A 20,935-nucleotide genomic window follows, 5' to 3' on the forward strand; every position below is an offset into this window, starting at 1 on the left:
GTTAGAGCATTTCATAGATGGTCAGTTGTTATACAGATGTTATGCAACGAAATATGTATCTTAATGAGTCTTTAAATTATCAAATGTCAAATTACATTCAACAGAACCTTAAAGGTGAGCACATCCAGATTCCCGGTAACCTTGTCATCTGTTTTTGTTGAACAGCATAACATGGAGTAATTTCAGAAGGAATTACCGTTTCAGACTGTCTTATCACACACCCTGTACACCTTTAACTCTTAGCCATGAGGTTGGAGACAGGAAGGAGGGTACGGTATGAAGGGACTGAAACAGAAGCCCAAAGTTTTTGTCCCAAGGGATTGCGAGGAAAAAAGACAAAGGGGGAAATGGGAATTGGGGGTGTACATTGATGATCTCAGACGTACTTCAACCTTCTAGTGGGCTGATGGGAAGGAAGAGGTGAGTTAGATGGGATTTGAGGAATTCCAAGGCAGAAAGGTTCTCGTCTCTCTTCCCAGGACAGGGGAGGCTTGTGCTAATCAAGTTTGAATCCAGAGTGGTCAAGAGGGTAGAGAACCACAGTCAAACAAAAAGGTCTCATTCACATATCGGAGGCTACTTTAGCACCCGAGGGGCAAGGGTAGTGAACTGAGAGCCAGGAAGGGGGTGGGAGACATACATGCTAGCCAGATGGAAGGCACAGCAGGGATTCTAGAAGTTTGGGGTACCACTGAGAGCTGATCTGAGGGCAAGTCAGCAGGAAGGTGGACCACTGAACACCTGGTGACCGATGGAGACAGAGAATCGGCCAAGAAGGCCTGAACTTTGGCAAAAATCAACAGGTAGTTGAACTTTTTTGAATTACAAATTCTGAAAATGAAAGTAGGCTCATTGAAATAAAAAAGAAAAGACCCTCGAAACATAAAGCTCTAGACCAGGGACAGAAAAAATAATAAATTGTCATAGACTGTTGAGGAATTAGCACAGAGTGCAACAAAGAGCAATGAAGGAATGAACAGTATGCAAGAGAGGTTCGCAGACGCGGTGGTTAACTGAGAAGCTCGGCATATACCTAACAGACATTTTGGGGACTGGGAGGAAGGCAAAGACAGGGCGGCTGAGAATCTTCCCACATTAAAGTCATGAGTCTCCAGATTGAAAACTTACACCAAGGAACAAACTGGAAACAAAACAAATAAATACAATGAAACATGCTGTAGTAAAACTATAGTAAAGTGAGAAAAATCTTAGAAATTATTAGAGTTAAAAGATAGATTATCTACGAAGAATTCTCAGCAGCAACTAAAAATGTAAGAGATGTGGAGTAATGTTCAAGTAGTTGAGGATAACTGTCAACCTAGAACCTCATACCCAGCTATCACTTAAGAATGAAGGAAAAATAAAGATATCTCAGAATACAAATACTTAAGAGAGTTTACCATCAACAGAGCCTTCCTTTCAATAAGGACCTGTTACTAATGGATCAAATTTAGCAATTAGAAAAATGAATTCAGATGGAAGCAAAGTATATATGAAGTAATGTCTGGTAAATCTAATTAACTATTATCACTTGTAGATAATAATACCTATTTTTTTGTGTTAAAAAAAGTATCAATAGAAATCCTAGACCAGTGCTGTCCTATAGAAATATAACATGTAATCCAGATTTTCTAATAGCCACATTAAAAAAGTAAGAAAAAATAGATGTAATTAATTTTAATATTTTATTTAACTGAATCTATCTAAAATTGTATCATTTCAATGTGTTATCAATTTACAAATTATTAATGAGATATTTTACAAAGCTTTCTAATACTAAATCTTCAAAATGCAGCACGTACTTTATACTTAATCTAAGCCCATTTCCACTCAAATGCTAGGTCTTCACCAGAGTACCTGATCTATATTTAGAGTTCGTAAAATTTATAGTAGTTTCACATATCCAGGTTGTTCCAAACATATTTAAATTTTTTCAATAACTTAATCTAATACAAGTTTTTGAATTTAAATTGATTGAAATAGAAATTTAAAAAATTCAGCTCATTCTTTTTTTAAAGAGTGCTTAATTGCCTCGTGTAGCTAGGGGCTACCATACTGGACAGCATAATTCTAGACCATAATAACCACAAAAAATGGAAGCAAATGAATAGATGAGAAGTTAAAGCATGCTAGAGTCTGGAGGATGATACAGACACTGAATCATTTTACACTTTGTTAAAATAAAATTTAAAATATAGCCCTTAAAATTTTTACCATAAGGAACAGGATCTATAAACTTTCAAATCAGGAGGAGTAGAATAAAGCAAATTCTAACAAAAAAAGTAAGGAAAGAAAAGAACAAATAATAAATAAAAACTACAAGATAAGTCCTTAGAAAAAGTCCAAATACATTAGTAATCACAATATACCTAAACAAATTATACTCATCCTTTATAATGCCAAGTGGCGGAGAAAAATAGAATAATACATGTGTATGATTCCACTTTTACAAATTTTAAAACATGCACAAATCCGTATTAAGGATTTATATATGACACATACATCATAAAAGTATAAAATCATGGACTGGAAGGATACACGACAAATTCTTGATAATGGTTACCTCTAGGGAGGCTGATAAGGCAAGGGAACGAAGAGGATGTTTCTAAGGAAATTTCAACTTTAATGTAACATTTTATTTTGCTTATAATAAAATTTGTGAATTTTGAGAGCTGGGTAAATGAATATTATATTATTATACTATTTTATGGATTTTTCTGTATTTCAATTTTTTTCAAATAAAAATGTTAGCAATATTGAGGGAAAAAAAGACTAGAAGCAAACTTGTTCCATTAAGTCTAGTTAATGGAACAGTGCCCTAACACAAATTCCAGACTAGATTTATCCATAGCATTTTCTGCACTTCTTAAATGACTTATAAAATCTGGTTTATATACTGCCTCTTTCTTTTCTCCTCAAGACATACATTCATAATTGCTTCAGCTGGGTTCATAGGAAGGTCCTGGAGTGGGCAAGGTGGGAAGCCAAGAGCACAGCCCCATGGATGCAGAACGCAGAGGACCGGTTCCTTCAGCAGCTGACCAACTGTACCATCCCCATTCTTTGCCTACACAGACATGCCTGAGCCCTGCAATGAGGATGCAAAAATGCACTAAGGGGACACAACTGCATATTCCTGAAGACTAAACAGAACCAGCCGTCCTTATCAGGAAACCAAGAAAAGAAACTTGGAATTTTTATTCCACAGATGATCCATAAGGAACCATCAGGAAAAATTACCCAATTGCTGAGCTTCTTTCTCTTCCAATAAATAGCAGTTATCACTGGATTGAGGGGCACTGGGGTGGCGGTGGTGATAAGCCAGATTCTGTCCCCCCAAATTCAGGAAGATATCAGAGAAGATGGGAAAATCCTTACACCCTTCAACAGTCGCTTGGGAACAGTTCAAATGGCATGAGCCTGTGGATTTATCAGAGCAGAGAGATACTGACGGTGCTGCCGACAGCTGGGACGTGCAAGGCTAGTACCTGGCTTGTGCCATCGTTCTAAGCCACACAAGACGAGAAAGGGGAGGGCTCAGGATTCTCAGCAACAAGGGCGGGGCCTTATATTAAACTTCCAAAAAGTCTTTATTGGTAAGTGTCAGCCCTTAGTGATTTTCTTTTAAGATTGTAAGTGACAAGGGATATTGCTTTATAAGTTAAGTGAATTACTTGAAAGCCTAAAGTATGTATGAAATTCAAGCAACCGTTTTCCAGAACAAATCCAGTCTCAACTCCTGGGTTGTACGTGCTAATGTGGGAAAGCTGGGAACGGATATAACAATGCAAATAAACCAATAATTACTTCTTTTAACCTGGGAATGTATTACTTTGAGGTGATTCTCCTCTAACTTGCTGGCCAATATTTTTTTAAACTTCTTAATTATTATTTAAAATTTCTTTAAAAATTAATTTACATTTTCTGTTACAAACCAAGGCTGGAGAAAAGAAGCAGTCTAAGAGTGAGCTGGTTAGCAGAGAAAATTCTGGGAGAAATGATCCAAATAACCCACCCAGAGAAATGTGCATATAACTAACTCTCTCGTTCTTCTGCTAAAATGAATATATAACTCAGCTATTTAACACAATGTTAATTTCCCCCCAAATGGGGGCACTGCCCATGAAGTTCTTGAGGTTTTTCAAAGAAGAGGTAGTTCTCTTAAATACAAATATTCCTATGACACATGAAATGGACACTAAAATTTTTATTTAAGCCACAAGGATCATTACTTAACATTAGCATGGTTGTTTTTCATTCATTCTGTAGCTCTATGTTTGGGATCTGCCAACACTGCATTCCTTTTTAAAATAATCTTTAAAAACCCAATACTTAGAAATGAATCACATTAAGAGGGTTAATAAACTAATGTTAAATTTCTCTGCCACCTTCTTCCTATGTCTATTAATTTCATCAACTTCTATAAACCCAAATTCATTTACTGAGGTCATGTCAGGCTAGCATGTCTTCCCAAAATGTTATTTTGTTGTTAGAGATAAAAGTAACTGAGTTAAAAACCTGGTTGTAGAAGACTGGATGAACGGAAATAAATAGCAACTACCTTTTTTCTGAGAGATACTTTCAGGGCATTCAGATATAAAAGATAACAGAAAGTAAAGAAAAAGCCATGTTCTAAGATGTTCGGTGAAATTTTATTAGCATAAATATATATAATGCAATAATGGAAGCATATCTTTAATATGAAATAAACAACCTTGAACATTTCACACATCTCTTTGGTCTGAATCGCCTCTTCCACCTGAGTTACGTTTTTCATGTGAGTGGTTTTGTACAGATGGAAAAGCACCTGAGTGAAGTCAGAAGCCTGAATTCCAGTCTGGCTCACATCTCACTTCCCTCACTTCCCTCTGTTTCTTCATGAGTATAACTGACAGATGATGGGCCTGAAGATCGCATTTTCCTGACTTACTTAGCTGCTCCTGTACGTATTAACCACACTACAGAAGTGTCACTCTGTATATTATAGGGATGCCTATAGGTACTGGGGTTTTGGAAAAGGACAAACAAGGGACCCTGAATAATAATAATAATAATAATAAATAATAATAAACAATATCTATCGCACTTCCATGCAAGGCAATGAACTAAATGTTTTAATCCTCACAACAATCCTGTGAAGTTGGTAAGGTAGCATCATGTCCATTTTATAAATGAGAAATTGAGACCAGAGAGGTTGGTTAGGTAACTTGCTCAAGATTACGCAGCTGGTAATCTTGCCGGTAAGTGGAGACCTGGGATTCAGACTCAGGTAGGCTGGCTCAGATTTCACTCCCTTGAGCATTACACCTCTCAGAGTGGTATGTGTTAGTTTTCTGAATTTCAAAATTGGGTGCAGATCTAGGATTGTAGAAGAGCGAAAGGTTTCCAGATCGGGAAATATTTTAATCTGTAGGTCTAGCCGAAGAGCACATAAAATGTAGTGGAAAGTTTCCTATCTATCCCCCTTCATTGGTGAGCCTCTTGGAATAAAAATAAACAATTTCCCATTAAAAATGCTGTATGTTGAGATGCACAAAATGTACCAGTCTGGGTTTCTGAATGGTCACATACACAGATAAAAGTATTTTCATCTCACTATTAAAACTAAAGACAAAACACCAAATCATTTCTATCAGTTTTTACAGCCCTTGACAGTTTCCAATGACTTTTACATTGTTGTTGTATTCGATCCTCTCAATAGCACGGGAGTATACGTGGGCAACCTTAACATTCCCATTTTACAGACAAAGAATAAAAGTTCAAAGAGGTCAGGTGATTTTCCCCTGGTAAAGAGTGGTGGAGTCCACTAGATCCACGTTTTCCAACTTTTATTCCAGGGATCTTTCCTGATGGTTACTTTGTTTTCCTATTTGCCCAGATATGAATTAATTACTAGCAAATGGTAAACACAGTTATGATGTTCCTTGTATTTTTGCAAAACTGATAATCAGCTAGGTCTGATGTGATTGACATGTGACCACAAAAAGGGGGATAATAAAATTAAAAATTTTAATTAAGAGAAGAGGTAAAGGAAAGCAACGAGAAGTAGAAAGAATATAGTTTTAAAAACTGTTTTTTACGGAACACATATAGAACTTCAGAAGGAGTCTTCAAAGCTTCACATTTTGATCACCTCAAATCTTTGGTGTTATCTCCTACATACACTATGCTTAATACTCATGACTTCCCACAAGGTAGAATTTAACTAATTCTGTGCAGTATTGTAAAAAAAACACAGCTTATACCCAAAAAGAAAAAAAAGAAAGAGGAAGAGAGAAAAGAAAAAGAAATAAGAAACCCAACACCTCTCAGGCTAGACTTCGTATTTACCTTTGCATGGGGTCACAATAATCAAAATATAATTTTAAAATAATATCACCTTACAGTATACCTCTTAAAAATAACTTTTGTAATTAAACATTAACCTTGGTAATCCAGAACCTGAAATAAAAATCCATTCAGTCCTAGGTCCAAAAGGTTTTCCAAATTATAAAGCTTTTATTCTTGTTCAGAGTTCCAAAAACAAAAGCACCTGCTCATTTTTGAAATCCAATGCCTTAGTAATGGTAACATAATATTTACATTACAATCTCTCAATATATTGTATACTATGCCACATACTCATGTGTTTCTGATCACAAGGGAGTATCCCTATTATTCTATATAGAACAAATTAATGAAGACATATCTTGGAAATAGTAAATCCAGCAGTTTATGGTAACTGGAGAAAATATTGATTCTTAGACTCTTGATACTCAAAGATATCAATACTTGGGTGAGGACATTGTGCATACGCATATCTTGTATATGACCCTATGGTCCATTAGTTTACTGAAATACCCAGAAGGCTTCATGGCAATGTGCCTCTCCCAGAACCAGAGGCCTGGACCCTGAGACCAACCTTAGGGCATGATCACAGATAATGATGACTTGTTGGGTAACTTGGAAAAAATGGCATCAGCCTATTTCTTAATAAAGACAACATTTAACCAAATGGTTGCTCGCGTATTTATATAACTCTTGATTCTCCCTTGTTTCATTCACTGGGCATCTTAGTTTAAGTAAAAATACATGAGGGTCTCAGAAATAAACATTTATGGGAAGTACTGTGGTATAATAGTTAAGAGCAAAATTCTTGGGTTGAAGAGGCTGGCTTAGAATTCCTGGTTCTATTACCTCCTTGCTGTGTGACCTGGGGGGAATTCCTTCATCTTACTAAATCCTAATACTCTCTCCTGTGTATGAGAAAGGCCGTGAGGCTCGGCAGTTAACAGCACAGGCTCTGGGGCCAGACTGCCAGGATTGCGGTCCCAGCTGCGCCATTTCTTATCACTGGGGCCTTCTGTAAGACGCAGCTGGAAGAGCACATATACCTTACTGGGTGGCCAGGAGCATTCCGTTCATTAATGCGAAGTGCTCAGAACAGGGCCTGAATTACAGGAAGCCATCTAAATGTTGCTTATCATGGCCGTCATTATCATATGTGCGAGGTGAGAATAGCTTCATATAACTGTTGTGAGAACAACATGAAATAATACAAAATTACACCATAATACTTCCCATGTGTTTGTTTCTAATAGCTTCACATACTTTGGTTTAAAATAAGATGCCTAATGAATATAAAGCATATAATAGCTAAGGTTTCCTACATCCAGGCATTCGATAAACGGTAGCTATTTAAATTTTAATAGTAATAAATATATTTATATGTTGTTACCGATATGTTTCCCTTAAAGTATTAAATTTTGCAACCAATTTTGAAATTCAAAACGGTTTTTCCTTTTTCCCTGCTTCTGAATAGGTGTATCATTTACTTTATGTGTGATCAACTATGCATTCGCCTTTGGCATGTCTAAATGGCCCTATTTCTGGATGTGTCCACAAGATAAAATAATAATGGACACAATAAATACCTTGAGCAGGAACCAATGCTTGATGTGACTGAACTCTTCTAAGACAGTGAAATAGGCAAAAAATAAGCAGCCAGTGAAAAAGGAATTCAACATTTTGATTTGGTTTGTTATCTTCAACACTGATTTTTAAATTACTCAGGAGACTAACATCATATTTCAACATACTAGGTACTGTGAAAGCAGACAGCTAAAATGGTGTTTATTTTAGTCACCATTTCCAAATTGTACCCTGCAGGAAAGTGGAATATATTTAACTTTGGTGTAAACAAAAGCGGTGTTTTAGGTAGAAAATACAGGAAAGGAGGATCGTTTGATAACTGATTTGCCAAGGGAATTTTAATGTTATATGGAGATATTTTTAAACATATTTTTTCTTTGAGAAAAACCAATCTTGTAAAAATGCACCATGTTAAAGCTTATGTTCCTTCAAAAACACTACATTTGTTATTCAGTTGTTGAACACCTACTTCTAGAACTGCAGTTAATTAAACATGCAGGGTGAGAACGACCTGCTCCCTATCCATTGCGTGTGCCGTTTGTCCTACAAAATGGAAGCATGGTGTTTATCAAATAAGCCTATTTCACTGCAGTTCTCTGAATAACTGAACATATCATCGCTGCAATAATGAACACCACTGACTGTTCTACACACGCCCGGTGCTATGCTAAGTACTTTGCGTTCACCATCTCATTTAATTCTACTGACAACCCAATGGGGTAGAACATACCTGTATCCCTGTTTTACAGACAAGAAAATGGGAGTCTTAGAGAATTAGGAACTTGGAAGTTTAGGCACAAGTTAAGCAATGTCCCCTAAATCATAAAGTTAGTAAACAGTACACCTCAGAACCATACCAGGCTACCTCCTCACCAAGTATATGAAGTAATTAAAGCTACTACTTGCTTCCCTCGAAAATGATTCACTCGTGCGCGGTTCAACAAATAGTTGTACCACCTGTGCTAGGGGCATGGGATGTTAGAAACATCACAACCATCAAATATCTCATGGTCAAGTCAAATTAGGAAGATTACGAAGTTAATTCTAAATTAGGTAATCAAATAAGGTGTGCTAATTTAGAAACATGGTGCTTGTCAGACAACCACCTTTAAAATACAAGAGGGTGGTTGGGGCGCCTGGGTGGCGCAGCTGTTAAGCGTCTGCCTTCGGCTCAGGACATGATCCCAACATTATGGGATGGAGCCCCGCATCAGGCTCCTCTGCTAGGAGCCTGCTTCTTCCTCTCCCACTCCCCCTGCTTGTGTTCCCTCTCTCGCTGGCTGTCTCTGTCAAATAAATAAAATCTTAAAAAAAAAAATACAAGAGGGCGGTTAAAAGAAAGGCATAAAGGCCACGAAGTCACTTAATCTTTACTAATGAGGGAGGGCTGTTATCGCACACAATGTAATCTCAACTGCTAACAGGCCTTGACTTTAACTTCCTTATACTTCAAAGAAAGCAAGACTTCACAGAAAATCCAGTGACAGATCACCTTTAATAACAAACTAGCACTGATCTCCTGAGATTTAAAAAAAAAAAAAAAGAAAAAAGCTATAACCTCCAACCCTTTTAACCAAACAACTTCTTGTCGGTGTTTTTTTCTTTGGACATGTGGTCTGGCCAAACCTTCGAATTCTCATAGCCTTTCTTGTGGCTAATCATCATTTCTTGCCATGAATTATAGTACTTACATATGTATATTACCTGCCCTATAAGATTAAAAGATCCTTAAAAATGAGGGCATTTACTTATTCACTTCAAAAAGGGTTGGGAAAAAACACAATTCACTTATTTTCCCAACATGATGGTACTCTGCATAAAGGTGATGCTCAATAAATGTTTATTTAACATGAAATAAATGAATCAATGAATAAAATGCACAAGCCCGTCATTTTGCAGCCTTTACTCAAACATAGGTACCATATCAATATTAACTCAATTAAACTCAGCAAGCATTTATGGATGGCATACTACATGTAGTTAGGCCCTTTCATAGTCATACTGGAAAACTCAATATGGATAAGAAGGCTGTTCATCCTAAATTGATTGATAACTTCAATTCAATCCCTATTAAAATCATGGGAGATATTTTTGCAGAAGTTTATAAGCTGATACCAAAATTTATATGGAACTGCAAAGAATGTAGTAGACAAAGCAATTTTGAAAAAGAAGAACAAAGTAGAGGACTGATACAACCAGAATTCAGATCTTACTATAAAACCATAATAATCATGATAATGTGGTACTGACATAAGGGCAGACTTATAGACAATGGAATATAACTCAGAACCCACAAAGAAACCTTTACATTTATGATGAACTGGTTTTTCACAAAGGTACCTAAGCAATTGAGTGAGAAAAGGATGGTCTTTTCAACAATTGGTGTTGGGAAAACTGGCTATCAACATGCAAAAACAAAAAACAAAACCAACGAGAGAGTGACTTTAAACCCTTATCTCACACTAGATACAATATTAACTCAAAGTGGATCACAGACCTAAATATAAGAGTGAAAACTATAAAACTTCTAGGAGAAAATATTTGTGATTCTGGATTAGGCAAAGATTTATTAGACATGACGCCAAGTGGATTTTTATGAAAAGTAAAAAAACTTCTGTTTTTCAAAAGGCATCATTAAGACAAATTATTTTAAAAAGTCACAGACTGGGAGAAAGGATCTACAAACCATACAGCTAATAAAGGACTTGTATTTAGAATATTTAAAGAACACTAACAACTCAATAAGACAAACAACCCAATTAAAGAATGGGGAAAATATCTGAATACACATTTCACCTAAGAGATACATTATGCTGGTAAGTGCATGAAAAGATGCTCATCATCATTAGTTATTATGGAAATATAAATTAAATTTATTAGAATAGCTATAAGCATAAAAAGTGACAATACCAGGACGTAGAGCCCTGGAACCCTCATCCATTGATGGTATGTACAATCACTTTGGAAAACAATTTGAAGGTTTCTTAAAACGTTAAAAACAGACTTTCATACCACCCACCAGTTCTGTGGTTAGGGAACTTCCCAAGAGAAATGAAAATATGCCCATCAGAGACTTACATATCGATATTCACGGTATCATTATTCATAATAACTGAAAACCAGAACAATCCAAATGTCCATCCATTTGTGAAAGGATGATCAATGGAGTATCTTTGGGAACAGCAAAGAAGGAAGTACTGATTCACGATACAACGTGTATGAACCTCAAACACATTATGCTGAAAGAAACCAAACACAAAAGGCTGCATATTGTTTGATTTCTTTTACATAAAATTTCCAGAAAAGGCAAATCTGTAGTCAGTAGATTAGTGGTTGCCTGGAACTGGGGTGGGAGCAGAGACTGGATGCAAACAACCTGAGAAACCTTTTCAGAGAGATGGAAATGGTTCAAATTGGATTATAGTAATGTTATACAACTCTATAAATTTATTTAAAATTACTGATTTGCATACTTTGAATAGATGAATGGACATTATAGTAAGTAGATCATACCTCAAATACGGCCTTTTTTTTTTTTTTTAAGGGAAATTAGACTCCCATCCGCACTGCTTGATAGTTGCTACAGTGTCAGTATCATCCAGCACTTGGCAGGATACTTACAGTCCTTTTTACCAGATTGGCTTTAAAAAAATCACATCTCCCTATTCTTAATAATATACATTTCTTTGATCTCTAGCAAAACTGAACATTTCCTCTATTTGAGTCTGCTATTTCCTTATAAGGATACACATCTTTTCCATAAGGACATGGGAAACTTTTGTCTTTTTAAAATAGCAAACTTTTTTCAGTGATACGTGATACAAATACCTTTTCCCAGTTTTTGTAGGTTTTTAGATTGTGTTAACAATGGGTTTTTGTCATACTGAAATATTCATTTTTATGCAGTCACATCCATCTGTATTTTCATTTACAGAGTCTGTCTCTGGTGTTGTGACATGTGATATTCTTTTGAAACATTAATCAGAAACCTTGAATATTGTTAAGCATCCCTTGTGCCAAACCCAACACTATTGGGCCTCTTCACTTTAAGAAAAGAGATAAAACCTAATATCAAATTTCAAAGCTAGAGGCAGACAGCCTTTTCTTCCTTAAGCCTTTGAGTGTAAAGAGATACTAATGTTTATACCCCAAATTCATGGAAAATTGCCTCACTGCAGAATTTCTGATGTGATATACTAGACATTTCCAATAGTTCCAGTGATGAGGTACTGGGGAAAAAAAAAAAAAAAGATGTGAAAATGTGTTTGCTGTTACTAATCATGCCAGGACCATGACTCCAGGCCTCGCAGGCTGATTCCTCTTTGTAGAGTATCATATCATCACATCATAACGTGACCACGGCAGGCATTCATGGATGTCTGACCAGAACAGCCTAGAACTCAGTCACTCATGATCTCACCACCACCTCCATTCATGCATATTATCATTTTCCCTGCTATTCCACTCACTACTAAAAAGTGGTGGGTGACCCACCACTTAGCAAACTCAGAGATATAATGCTAACTCAGGAACCCCTTACTGTTGAGTGCATATTGCTTCAAAAAATTCTACCACAGTTATAAAAAAAAAATTGGTTTAATATAACTGTAACTATCATATGCATAGATATAGGTAAAACAAAGATATGATTAAGAAATAAAAGAACATTTTATATTAATGTGGATATTATGGACTTTAAGTTGTATAACTGAGGCCTGCTTATATTAAGATAGGATCAGAAGAGGCAAATGCCTGACAAAAGAAAATGTCTGTTTTTCTCTGTATATATCTGAGTCCTAGCTACACTTGCAAGATCAGCCCAAATTCAACTTTCTTTCCCTATCAATCCTATTGCACTTAGAATCTATACCTAAACTGTATATTCTGGAACATACACATACCGTCTTAATGCTAATTCAAGTGCTTTGAGCCTGCTACTCTTAACACCTTCAGTGAATTAAACATAAGCTGCATGAGAGCGAACTAGGCATCCCCATGATACTAAAGCAGTGCTAGGATTCCAGCTCTTACTCTGCAGAACCTGTTTAGGCAAACAGGTGTTCATTAAATAACTTCTCTTGATTTCTGGAAAAAGTTGAAAAAAAGGGGCCAAGATGGCACTTTAAAAAAAATTATTTTAACGTAGAACAGGCAGTCCTTTAGTCGAGAACAATAACGTGGAGTATGTAAATGCCTTAGCAGGTACCCTAGCTTTATAGCTCTCGAGTGCGAGGCACAGATCGTCTTCAGTTCTTTTCTTTGCATCTAGGCAGGCTTTACCTAATGACAGTGGTTTCCAGTGTAAGCTGCAGTGACCTCCAGGATTCCATGAGGCAGCTCTAAGGTGTGATTGATAGATGGGATGGCCGTGGTAACTATGTTAAATTTGTGGCTGCTTCTGTCCAGGTATCAACTTTGGGCTCCAGGTATAAATGAAGAGCTTTCCTATTAATCAAGGACAGGTTTTCCATCTCTGAGGAACACGCTGATGTCCTGAGGGATGACACTCAGGTGCTTGTACGCAGGCCTGCCCCTAGTCCCAGGATGCCTGGCCAGCTTCTTCACAAGAACTCCCTGCCTTCCAGAGAAAACAATAACCAAAAGCCAGTACTGTTCTTTTCTTCCTTTCTGTTTCCTTAAGAGAGGTGGACAATGAGAGCAAGTAAGAGTAATGGTTTCACCAACTCTGGCCCTTCAACAACAACAAGGACTCCTGCAGATCAGGGTCTATTGTAATAATGGGTTTGTGCACACCTAACTTACTGTTCATTTAAATTTGTTAATAATTCTCAGGAAAAGGGATGGCACGAATTCACTCTATAAGTCATCTCTTGATGATTGGTTCTTTTGACTCTACCAGAATTCCCAACCTAGTCATTAAACCTCAGATAAATGGTGAAAATGGTGGCATCATTTTAAATACCTTCGTTCTAGAAAAACAGGCCTGGAAAGCAGTATCATAAACAAATTTAAATAATGAATCTCAAGTATTAGTACTCTTAATATGCCATCCATCTTCTCAGGTTCCTAATCTCTTTGCGCTTCCTAAATTCGTCTTGACCCACCCACCACTCCATCTTTGGTACTAGCTATTGGTTCTTAAAACGCTGGGTAACTCAGGTCTTTAAACCCTAGTTCAATGGCGTTAACGCCTCTGAAGGTGTACTGAGGAGTAAATGAAATAATACAAGTCAAACTCTTCCCACAGTATGAAGCACACAGTATGTGCACAATAAACCCTAAGATTAAAAAAACAAAGAAAACTTTTGTTGTATTTTTTAAAAAGGGGAGGAGACAAGTTCCCATCAAATTCTTAGTAATGGCAGATAAGGCAAAAGCTTCCGTATTTTCAAAACTTCACTATTTTAAAATAATGCATTCAGGGACACAAATCAGGCAACAGTCTTTAACTGATAAAGCAGAATATTATTTGTAATTTTGCTTCAAATTTAAGACACTCGCTGGTTTACACTCCTGGCAGGCAGTGGGAGGGTGCAAAGCATTTTCTTAGTTACAGCCGCCACACACCGGTTTTCTCCGGGTGGAGGAAAGCCTTCCCCTTCCTCCCTCCCCGGGACAACTACCAGTCGCGGTCGGACTCCGGGGGGAAACGTGCACCGCGGTGCGAGATACTTCGCGTCCCGGGCCCGCGCGGAAGGGGACGTAATAGTCCTCAAGGAGCTGGAGCTGAGACGAAAATGTGCCCAGTTCCCTGTGAGTACCGACGGGCGCGGGAGCACGCGCACCCCGCCTTTCCCGACTGAGTGTGGGCTTGGGTTGCCGGTGCGGACCCGGTGGCCCCTGCCCTTGGCAGCCACAGTGGGCGCCACCGGCGCTGTCCCGTCCTGCTCCTGGCTAACTCCGCCGCTCCCGCCGCGAACTGCCGGCAGGTCCCGGCCGCCGGGCCCCGCCTGCGCCGTCCCCAGCCCTGATTGACACGGGAGTTGGTACATACGGGTCTGCAGCGGAGGCGAGCAGGGGGGTGAGTGCTATTTTAAACATGGCTTTCCCTTCCCTTGGCCTCAGAGCCAACGCGGCGCGCCTAGCCGTGGGCTAGGCCCACCTGGGAATACCCCCAACATCTGCCCGACTTATTTATTTTTTGATCTCCCTAGGCATGGACTTGTTTTTCCCCCAGTCACTGCTTTCCCTCCACACTAATCACAACCCGGCAGTTTCAAAGAGGAAACTCCCCTCCTGGAAGGGGGAATGGAAAGCTCTTTTGCTTCTTGTTGTTCGAGGTGGAAACCATTCCAGATAGCATGAGTTCAAAAAGAAGGGAAGCCGCGCCGCTGGACAGAAAGTAACAGTCAGAAATCGATGAGGACGGAGGGAGGGAGAGAGGGAAGGAGGAATGTCCGCAACAGGCATCTGAAAACAAGCGTGGAGAAGCAAAGAGATTCGCAAACCCTGAGGTACTACCAAGCGCATTCCGCGCAATCCACCGCAATGACAAGATCTGCTATAAGCACAATTTGGAGGCCTTTGAAATCTTTTTTGGTAAGACTTACCTTTCTCTTCGGCATAGTGACTACGTTCGTGCAGCTAAAAAGTAAAGCAACGGAGTGGAACTGCAGACGCCGCCGCTGGATGCCGCCGCTGCAGCTGCTCACGCGCAGGGCACGGCGTAGCCCGGCCTCTCCGACCTGCGCCTCCGCGGCTCCCTCCAGGGGCCCTCTACTCGCTCGCCTCCCCGCTCCTCCAATAAGGAGCTCCGGCAGCCGGCCGCGAGGCCCCATTGGCTGCAGCAACATTCTAAATTTCACGAGGGCACGCCCACCTCAGCGCACACGGTAAGCGCTGTTGTAGTTTCCACTTCACCAAAAAAAATCTGCCTGGTGACTGAGCATGCCCAGTTCAACTAGTAACCGCCAAGCCACACGGTCATGGAGTTTCATTGTTTTGCTGCTCCCTATTTGGATCCTGTCAGTACGAACAGTGTGGGCCTTTATAGTCAGCAAAAAGAGTAAGATTGGACATACCAACTTTATAGTGTAAGTATATGCACAGCAGGCACCTGATACGTTTCCTACCCTGTAAAGGCTTGTAATGAATATTAGGTCATGGAGACCTGTAAGAGTGAGAAGATATCCTGTTCTGGGAGAGTGTGGCAATTTCTAAGGGTCTCAGTTTCCCCTTCTAGTTATCTAGTGACAATAATCTCTAAAGTTACTTAGCTTTAGTTTCCTAAAATCTGTGATTACAAATCACTCACTAATTCAGCCAACTTCAAACTAGGCTTGAAGATGAATAGGATATGTTTGTTATGGAAATTAGAAAAAGAATGAACAAGGTCAGAACAGATTATTTTATATTTGAAACATATATTTAAATAAATATAACATATACATAATTTAATGTTTCTCAGAGTTCTGCAAGGCATTAAACTGACATTGCAGAGACACTTCTGAATTTATTTTATGAGATCAGTTTTACCCTGATAACAAAACCAGTGTAAGATCTCAAAGGAAAAGAGAGGTATGGACCAATAGCCTTTATAAACATAGACACAAAAATCTTGAGCAAAATTTTAGTAAATCAAACCCAACAACATTTAAAAGGGTAAGACATCATGACCAGTGAGGTTTATCCTAGGAATTCAAAGTTGTTTTTATATCTGAAAACCAACCAATGTAATTCATTATACTAATAGAATAAAGTAAAAAACCAATATGATCATATCAGCCGATAACAGGAAAAGCACTAGTGAATGCGTAAGCCAACTGTGGTAACCATATACAATAGAATAATACTGAGCAATAAAAAGGAACAAAATACCCCTACATGAACGAATGCCAAAAACAAGATTCCACATGAAAGAAGTCAAGTACAAAAGACCATATTGAATAATTTCATTCTTAAGAAATTATAGGAAAAGCAAAATCAGGCAAGCTTAGTTTCATAATCATATTAGAAGGCAAAAGTTCACATCATAGGAAAATATATTGAAGTCTTACACCACAAACATGGTTAAGTCCATTTTGGTCATGCAGAGGCTGCAAATATGCATTAAATAATGTCATCAAGTAGTTAATTTTAATGCTTGGCTTTTTTCGTTATTAATTTTCAAAGTAATGAATTGACATCCTAGCAAACTCCTGAAGTGGTCAATGACTTTCTTTTTGTAATATCTTTAGGAACTCATGGATTTTTATATATTTGGTGTGCTTCAACCCTATTGCCATTATTACTATTTTTTATGCTCATATTGCCCTAGTATGAGATATTTTTCAAGTTGTTGTTTTTGCAGATTTGTCTTTGATAGATTTCTTGCTTTCAGGTATTCAGTGGATCACAATATACTCAAAATAATTCGGATAAAACCAGTTCTTTGCTTGAGAATTGGATAAAAACTTTGAGGTTAATAATTTTACCATAAAAATAATATTTATAATGGAGTTGTCCCGGAAAAGAATTCATTTGCAAAATGTTTGGTGGTTAAAAAAAAAAAAAACGCCAGTGAAGACATTTTTAATAAGATATGTGTGGGAAGGATGCTGGGTAGCACTTGTAATCTGGGTTGAAAATTTTTTTCTTCCCCTTGTGATGGTAAGTGGCTCACAATTTGGCTTCTTTAGTTTATATTTTTCAAGGCTAAACAATCAACAGCAAACAAAATTGTGAATGTTTTTACTGCACATAATAAAATAGTTGCAATGAAAATGAAACTTGCTAGTTGGATAAAGAAAGTTTATTGTGGGAACCTTGGGTCATTTGAGCCTCTTAGTTCATTTTCAAGTGACAAAAATAAGAGATTAGTTTTGAAATGAGTAACAACATCAGTTCTCTTTCCTTTGAAGTGGATTGCACCTGCCTGAGCAGAACACTCCGGAATGAGGGTTCTCCCTGTAACTTCAGTAGCTTTAAGGCCTGAGAAAATAAGCACAGACCTGTGGAGGAAAGAGGAGTAGGCAAAGAGAATGGTTTAGTGGGTAGCTAGAATTCCAGGTTAGGAGATAAAGACACCTGACCGAGCAGAAATGAGCATGCCTCATACAAGATAGTGAGGAGGCAAGGTCAACCTGGTAAGAAGAAAAGACTCATTTGTATATCAATATGTTCTGCTGAGTGTTTCACTTGCTTCGAAACATCAACCTGTGAGCCAGTAAAGTCTTGTCTACAAGATGTGGAGACTGTCTTAGCCAAGATAGACAATGGACAAATGAAGGGAGTTACTGCCTGCGAAAGAAAGAAAGAAAGATTAGCAAACAGACCTCTTTTCCAATTCCAATTCCTCTTCCCTTCTTTCCTACTCAAAACAGCTGGACTCTTGGACTCCTATTACCTACCTCAGCATTTTTCAAAACAGCAGGGCAAATCCATTGGTGGTATCATGACTATCATTAAGGAAGAGAAAGAGAGAGAAAGGAGAAGAAAAGAAAGGGCAGAGCATGGAAAATGTCAAGGTGCATTTCACATGGCAAAGTAAGTAGTGTTTTCTAAAATGTTTCCATTTTCATACATTCCCACACAGACACACACCACACACGTACTTCCATGGTTGCCTGCGTTTGCGCGCGTGTGTGCAGGCGTGTGTGAGTGTTCTAGGTGGTGACTTGAAATGTATTCTTACTGTAGGTATTGGTGAAAAGACTTTAAAGCTACTTCACAGTCCTAATGAATCTTTGGGGTTCCAGCAATTTCTTCCTCTGAAGAAGGGTGCTTAATCTTCAAATCTTGAAAGGAAGTTTTGAGGGGAAATGATCATCTCCCTCTCGATCTGTTCCTTCTTCCCTCTTTCAGGCAGGCACAGGCAGGGTTTTGCTTTATTTAATGGCAAATTGCTGGAGAATTAGTATCTAGAATCTGTATACTGTTGCTTCTGATAACTCTAATTCTGGAATAAATTGTTCTTCAGCAAACTGGCCAAAGAATTCCAGGGGTGAGTGAAATCGGGAGTGTAACAGAACATCAAAAACAACTGACAAGAGGTGGCAAAGGCATCCTGTATTTTGTTCGTATTTTTATTAGTCAAATCTCTAGTTTGCTGGATGCTAACTTTTGAAGAGACCGTGTTTAGTTTTTACAAAGTAACTGGGTCTGAGAGCCACCAGCCCCAAATCACAGCAGCTGCCTGATGCAGGTTCCCAGGCCCTAGGCCCACCTTACTGAAGTCAAATTTTTAATGACCGGACCTGAGAGTCTGCACTTCAAACAAGTATCTCCTATGATTCTTTTATGTATGTATGTATTTACGAGAGAGTGAGAGACAGTGTGTGCGCACAACTCGGAGGGGCAGGGGGAGAGGGAGAGAGAATCTCAAGCCGACTCTGCACAGAGTGCGGAGCCTGACATGAGGCTGATCTCCCGACCCTGAGGTCATGACCTGAGCCGAAACAAGAGCCGGACAGGTAACTGACTGTGCCATCCAGGCGCCTCTCTCCTACAATTCTTATACTAGAATTTGAGAATTTTAGGCTAGGCCTTAGTTCTCCACAACCGTTTGCCGATGCCAGTACTTAGATTGGAATGATGTAAAATCCTGCTGCCTGCCTACTCAACACACTTCCAGAGAAGGAGCATAATTCTGTGGGTGAAGCTTTCCTTCCATGGACCTCACCTTGTGCTTGTGCTCCATCTCCCCTCAGTTCCAGCTTTGCTTGGCATTACATGCTTCCTTTGCATTCTTCTTCCTACTCTTCTCTACTTGCAAGGAGCCTGAAGGGTCATTAAAAACTGTGCACTTGGAGATCCCTAGAATAGTACCGCCTCCCATCTTCCCTGGCAGTGCTCTAGGCAGCTCCTTGAGCCCCTGACAAGATTAAATTCCCCGGCCCCACATCCTCAAAGGGAACCTAACCTGCCCAAAGCTCCACAAACCACACACTTTCAGTGTTTTATTATTGCAGTGATTGTACAAGCATACCTTGTAATTGCATTAACAGCAGGGGGGCCAGGACATTCTGTGATCTTCTAACAGGAACCAACTTGTCATTTTTCCCAGCTTTGAATCAGATTTAATCTGTGTGCCGATTCTTTACCCTATGTATGTTCTCCACAGTTTTCCCACCCCCAGGCTTTTCCAGGTTCAATCTCTGTGTTATTTACCTCTCCTTCTTCTTGCTGCTGCTGCTTACACTCATCGGAGTGTAATTAATTTGCTCTTTGTAGCTCCCAAAGGACTATTTGGGGATGAATTAGCCATGCTCAGTAGCTAGAACCAGGGATCGGGCTACATTTGTTCAGCCATCCCTTTCTGCTGGTTTGGTAGCCTGTCTGGTGCCAAGAGCCAGCCGTGTTCAAGGAGGTGAAAGTTAAGGGAAGGGACTCCTGAAGCTTCGTGGTGAGGATGCAGCAAAGCAGGGACACCACTCATCCCCTTAGCGGAAAAGCCACAAGCTGCAAAGTGCCAGAAGCTAGTTAGGGGCTGTTGCAGATCTCTCAGACCGAGTTATACATTCTTCTAGATCCTGCCATTGGCAGTACATTCTCCGACAGGACTGCACCCTGCCTTCTAAGGTGGGAGCTTGGCTACCTATTTCTCATGTCTTCTGCATTTCTTCAAACCTCAGGATCCTTGGGATCTTGCAAGAAACATCCAATAGCCCCATTCCTGTCACTATGCACGGGGGTGCTGCCTTTCAGGGCAGATCGAACCATTCACTTTCCTCAGTGAAAACAACCAAAATCCAGGCTTAGGAAGATGAAAGTCAAATGAATCATTCTGGAAAACACTGTATGGCAATTGGTGAAGATTTTTCAGGTTAACTTGGTTAATAACGGCCGTCACTCTCAAGGCAATACATTTTTACCCAGCAGTGGAAAAGTAGCCTGAAAAGTGCCATGATCTTTAAGGCTGTTTATACACCGAGTTGTTATTGTTGCTTTTTTGAAGCATGGAATTGTGTCATTCCCACAGAAAACCTCATCCTTTCCCCCTTTCTTATTCCTACTCCCACTTCTGGTTGTTGGAACCTTTAAAAATTTTTTAAAAAATTTTCCTCCCAAATAATCCAATTTACTTCTTTATATATAGGATATGTCAAAACTTTTCTGAAGTTTTAACTATTTTTTAAGTAAATGC

The 20,935-nt window shown here is 38.9% G+C and overlaps 1 protein-coding gene across 4 annotated transcripts in view; it reads right to left on the reverse strand.

Moving 5' to 3' along the window:
* HMGN3 (high mobility group nucleosomal binding domain 3) overlaps positions 1-15,680 on the reverse strand; it is a 30,439-nt gene extending 14,759 nt beyond the window's left edge. For 3 of the 4 annotated variants that reach the window (XR_004622070.1, XR_004622069.1, XM_034648077.1), the window contains exon 1: positions 15,423-15,680. Coding sequence is in view for 1 of the 4 variants with exons in the window: in XM_034648077.1 (XP_034503968.1) it covers positions 15,423-15,665 (243 nt within the window). In the remaining 3 variants the exon portion in view is untranslated. The remainder of the gene's footprint in view (positions 1-15,422) is intronic. The other variant, XM_011237066.3, reaches the window with a different exon arrangement.
* Positions 15,681-20,935: the final 5,255 nt, after the last annotated feature.

Source organism: Ailuropoda melanoleuca, chromosome 19 (genome assembly GCF_002007445.2).
Source record: "Ailuropoda melanoleuca isolate Jingjing chromosome 19, ASM200744v2, whole genome shotgun sequence".
In the NCBI taxonomy this organism is placed as follows: domain Eukaryota; kingdom Metazoa; phylum Chordata; class Mammalia; order Carnivora; family Ursidae; genus Ailuropoda; species Ailuropoda melanoleuca.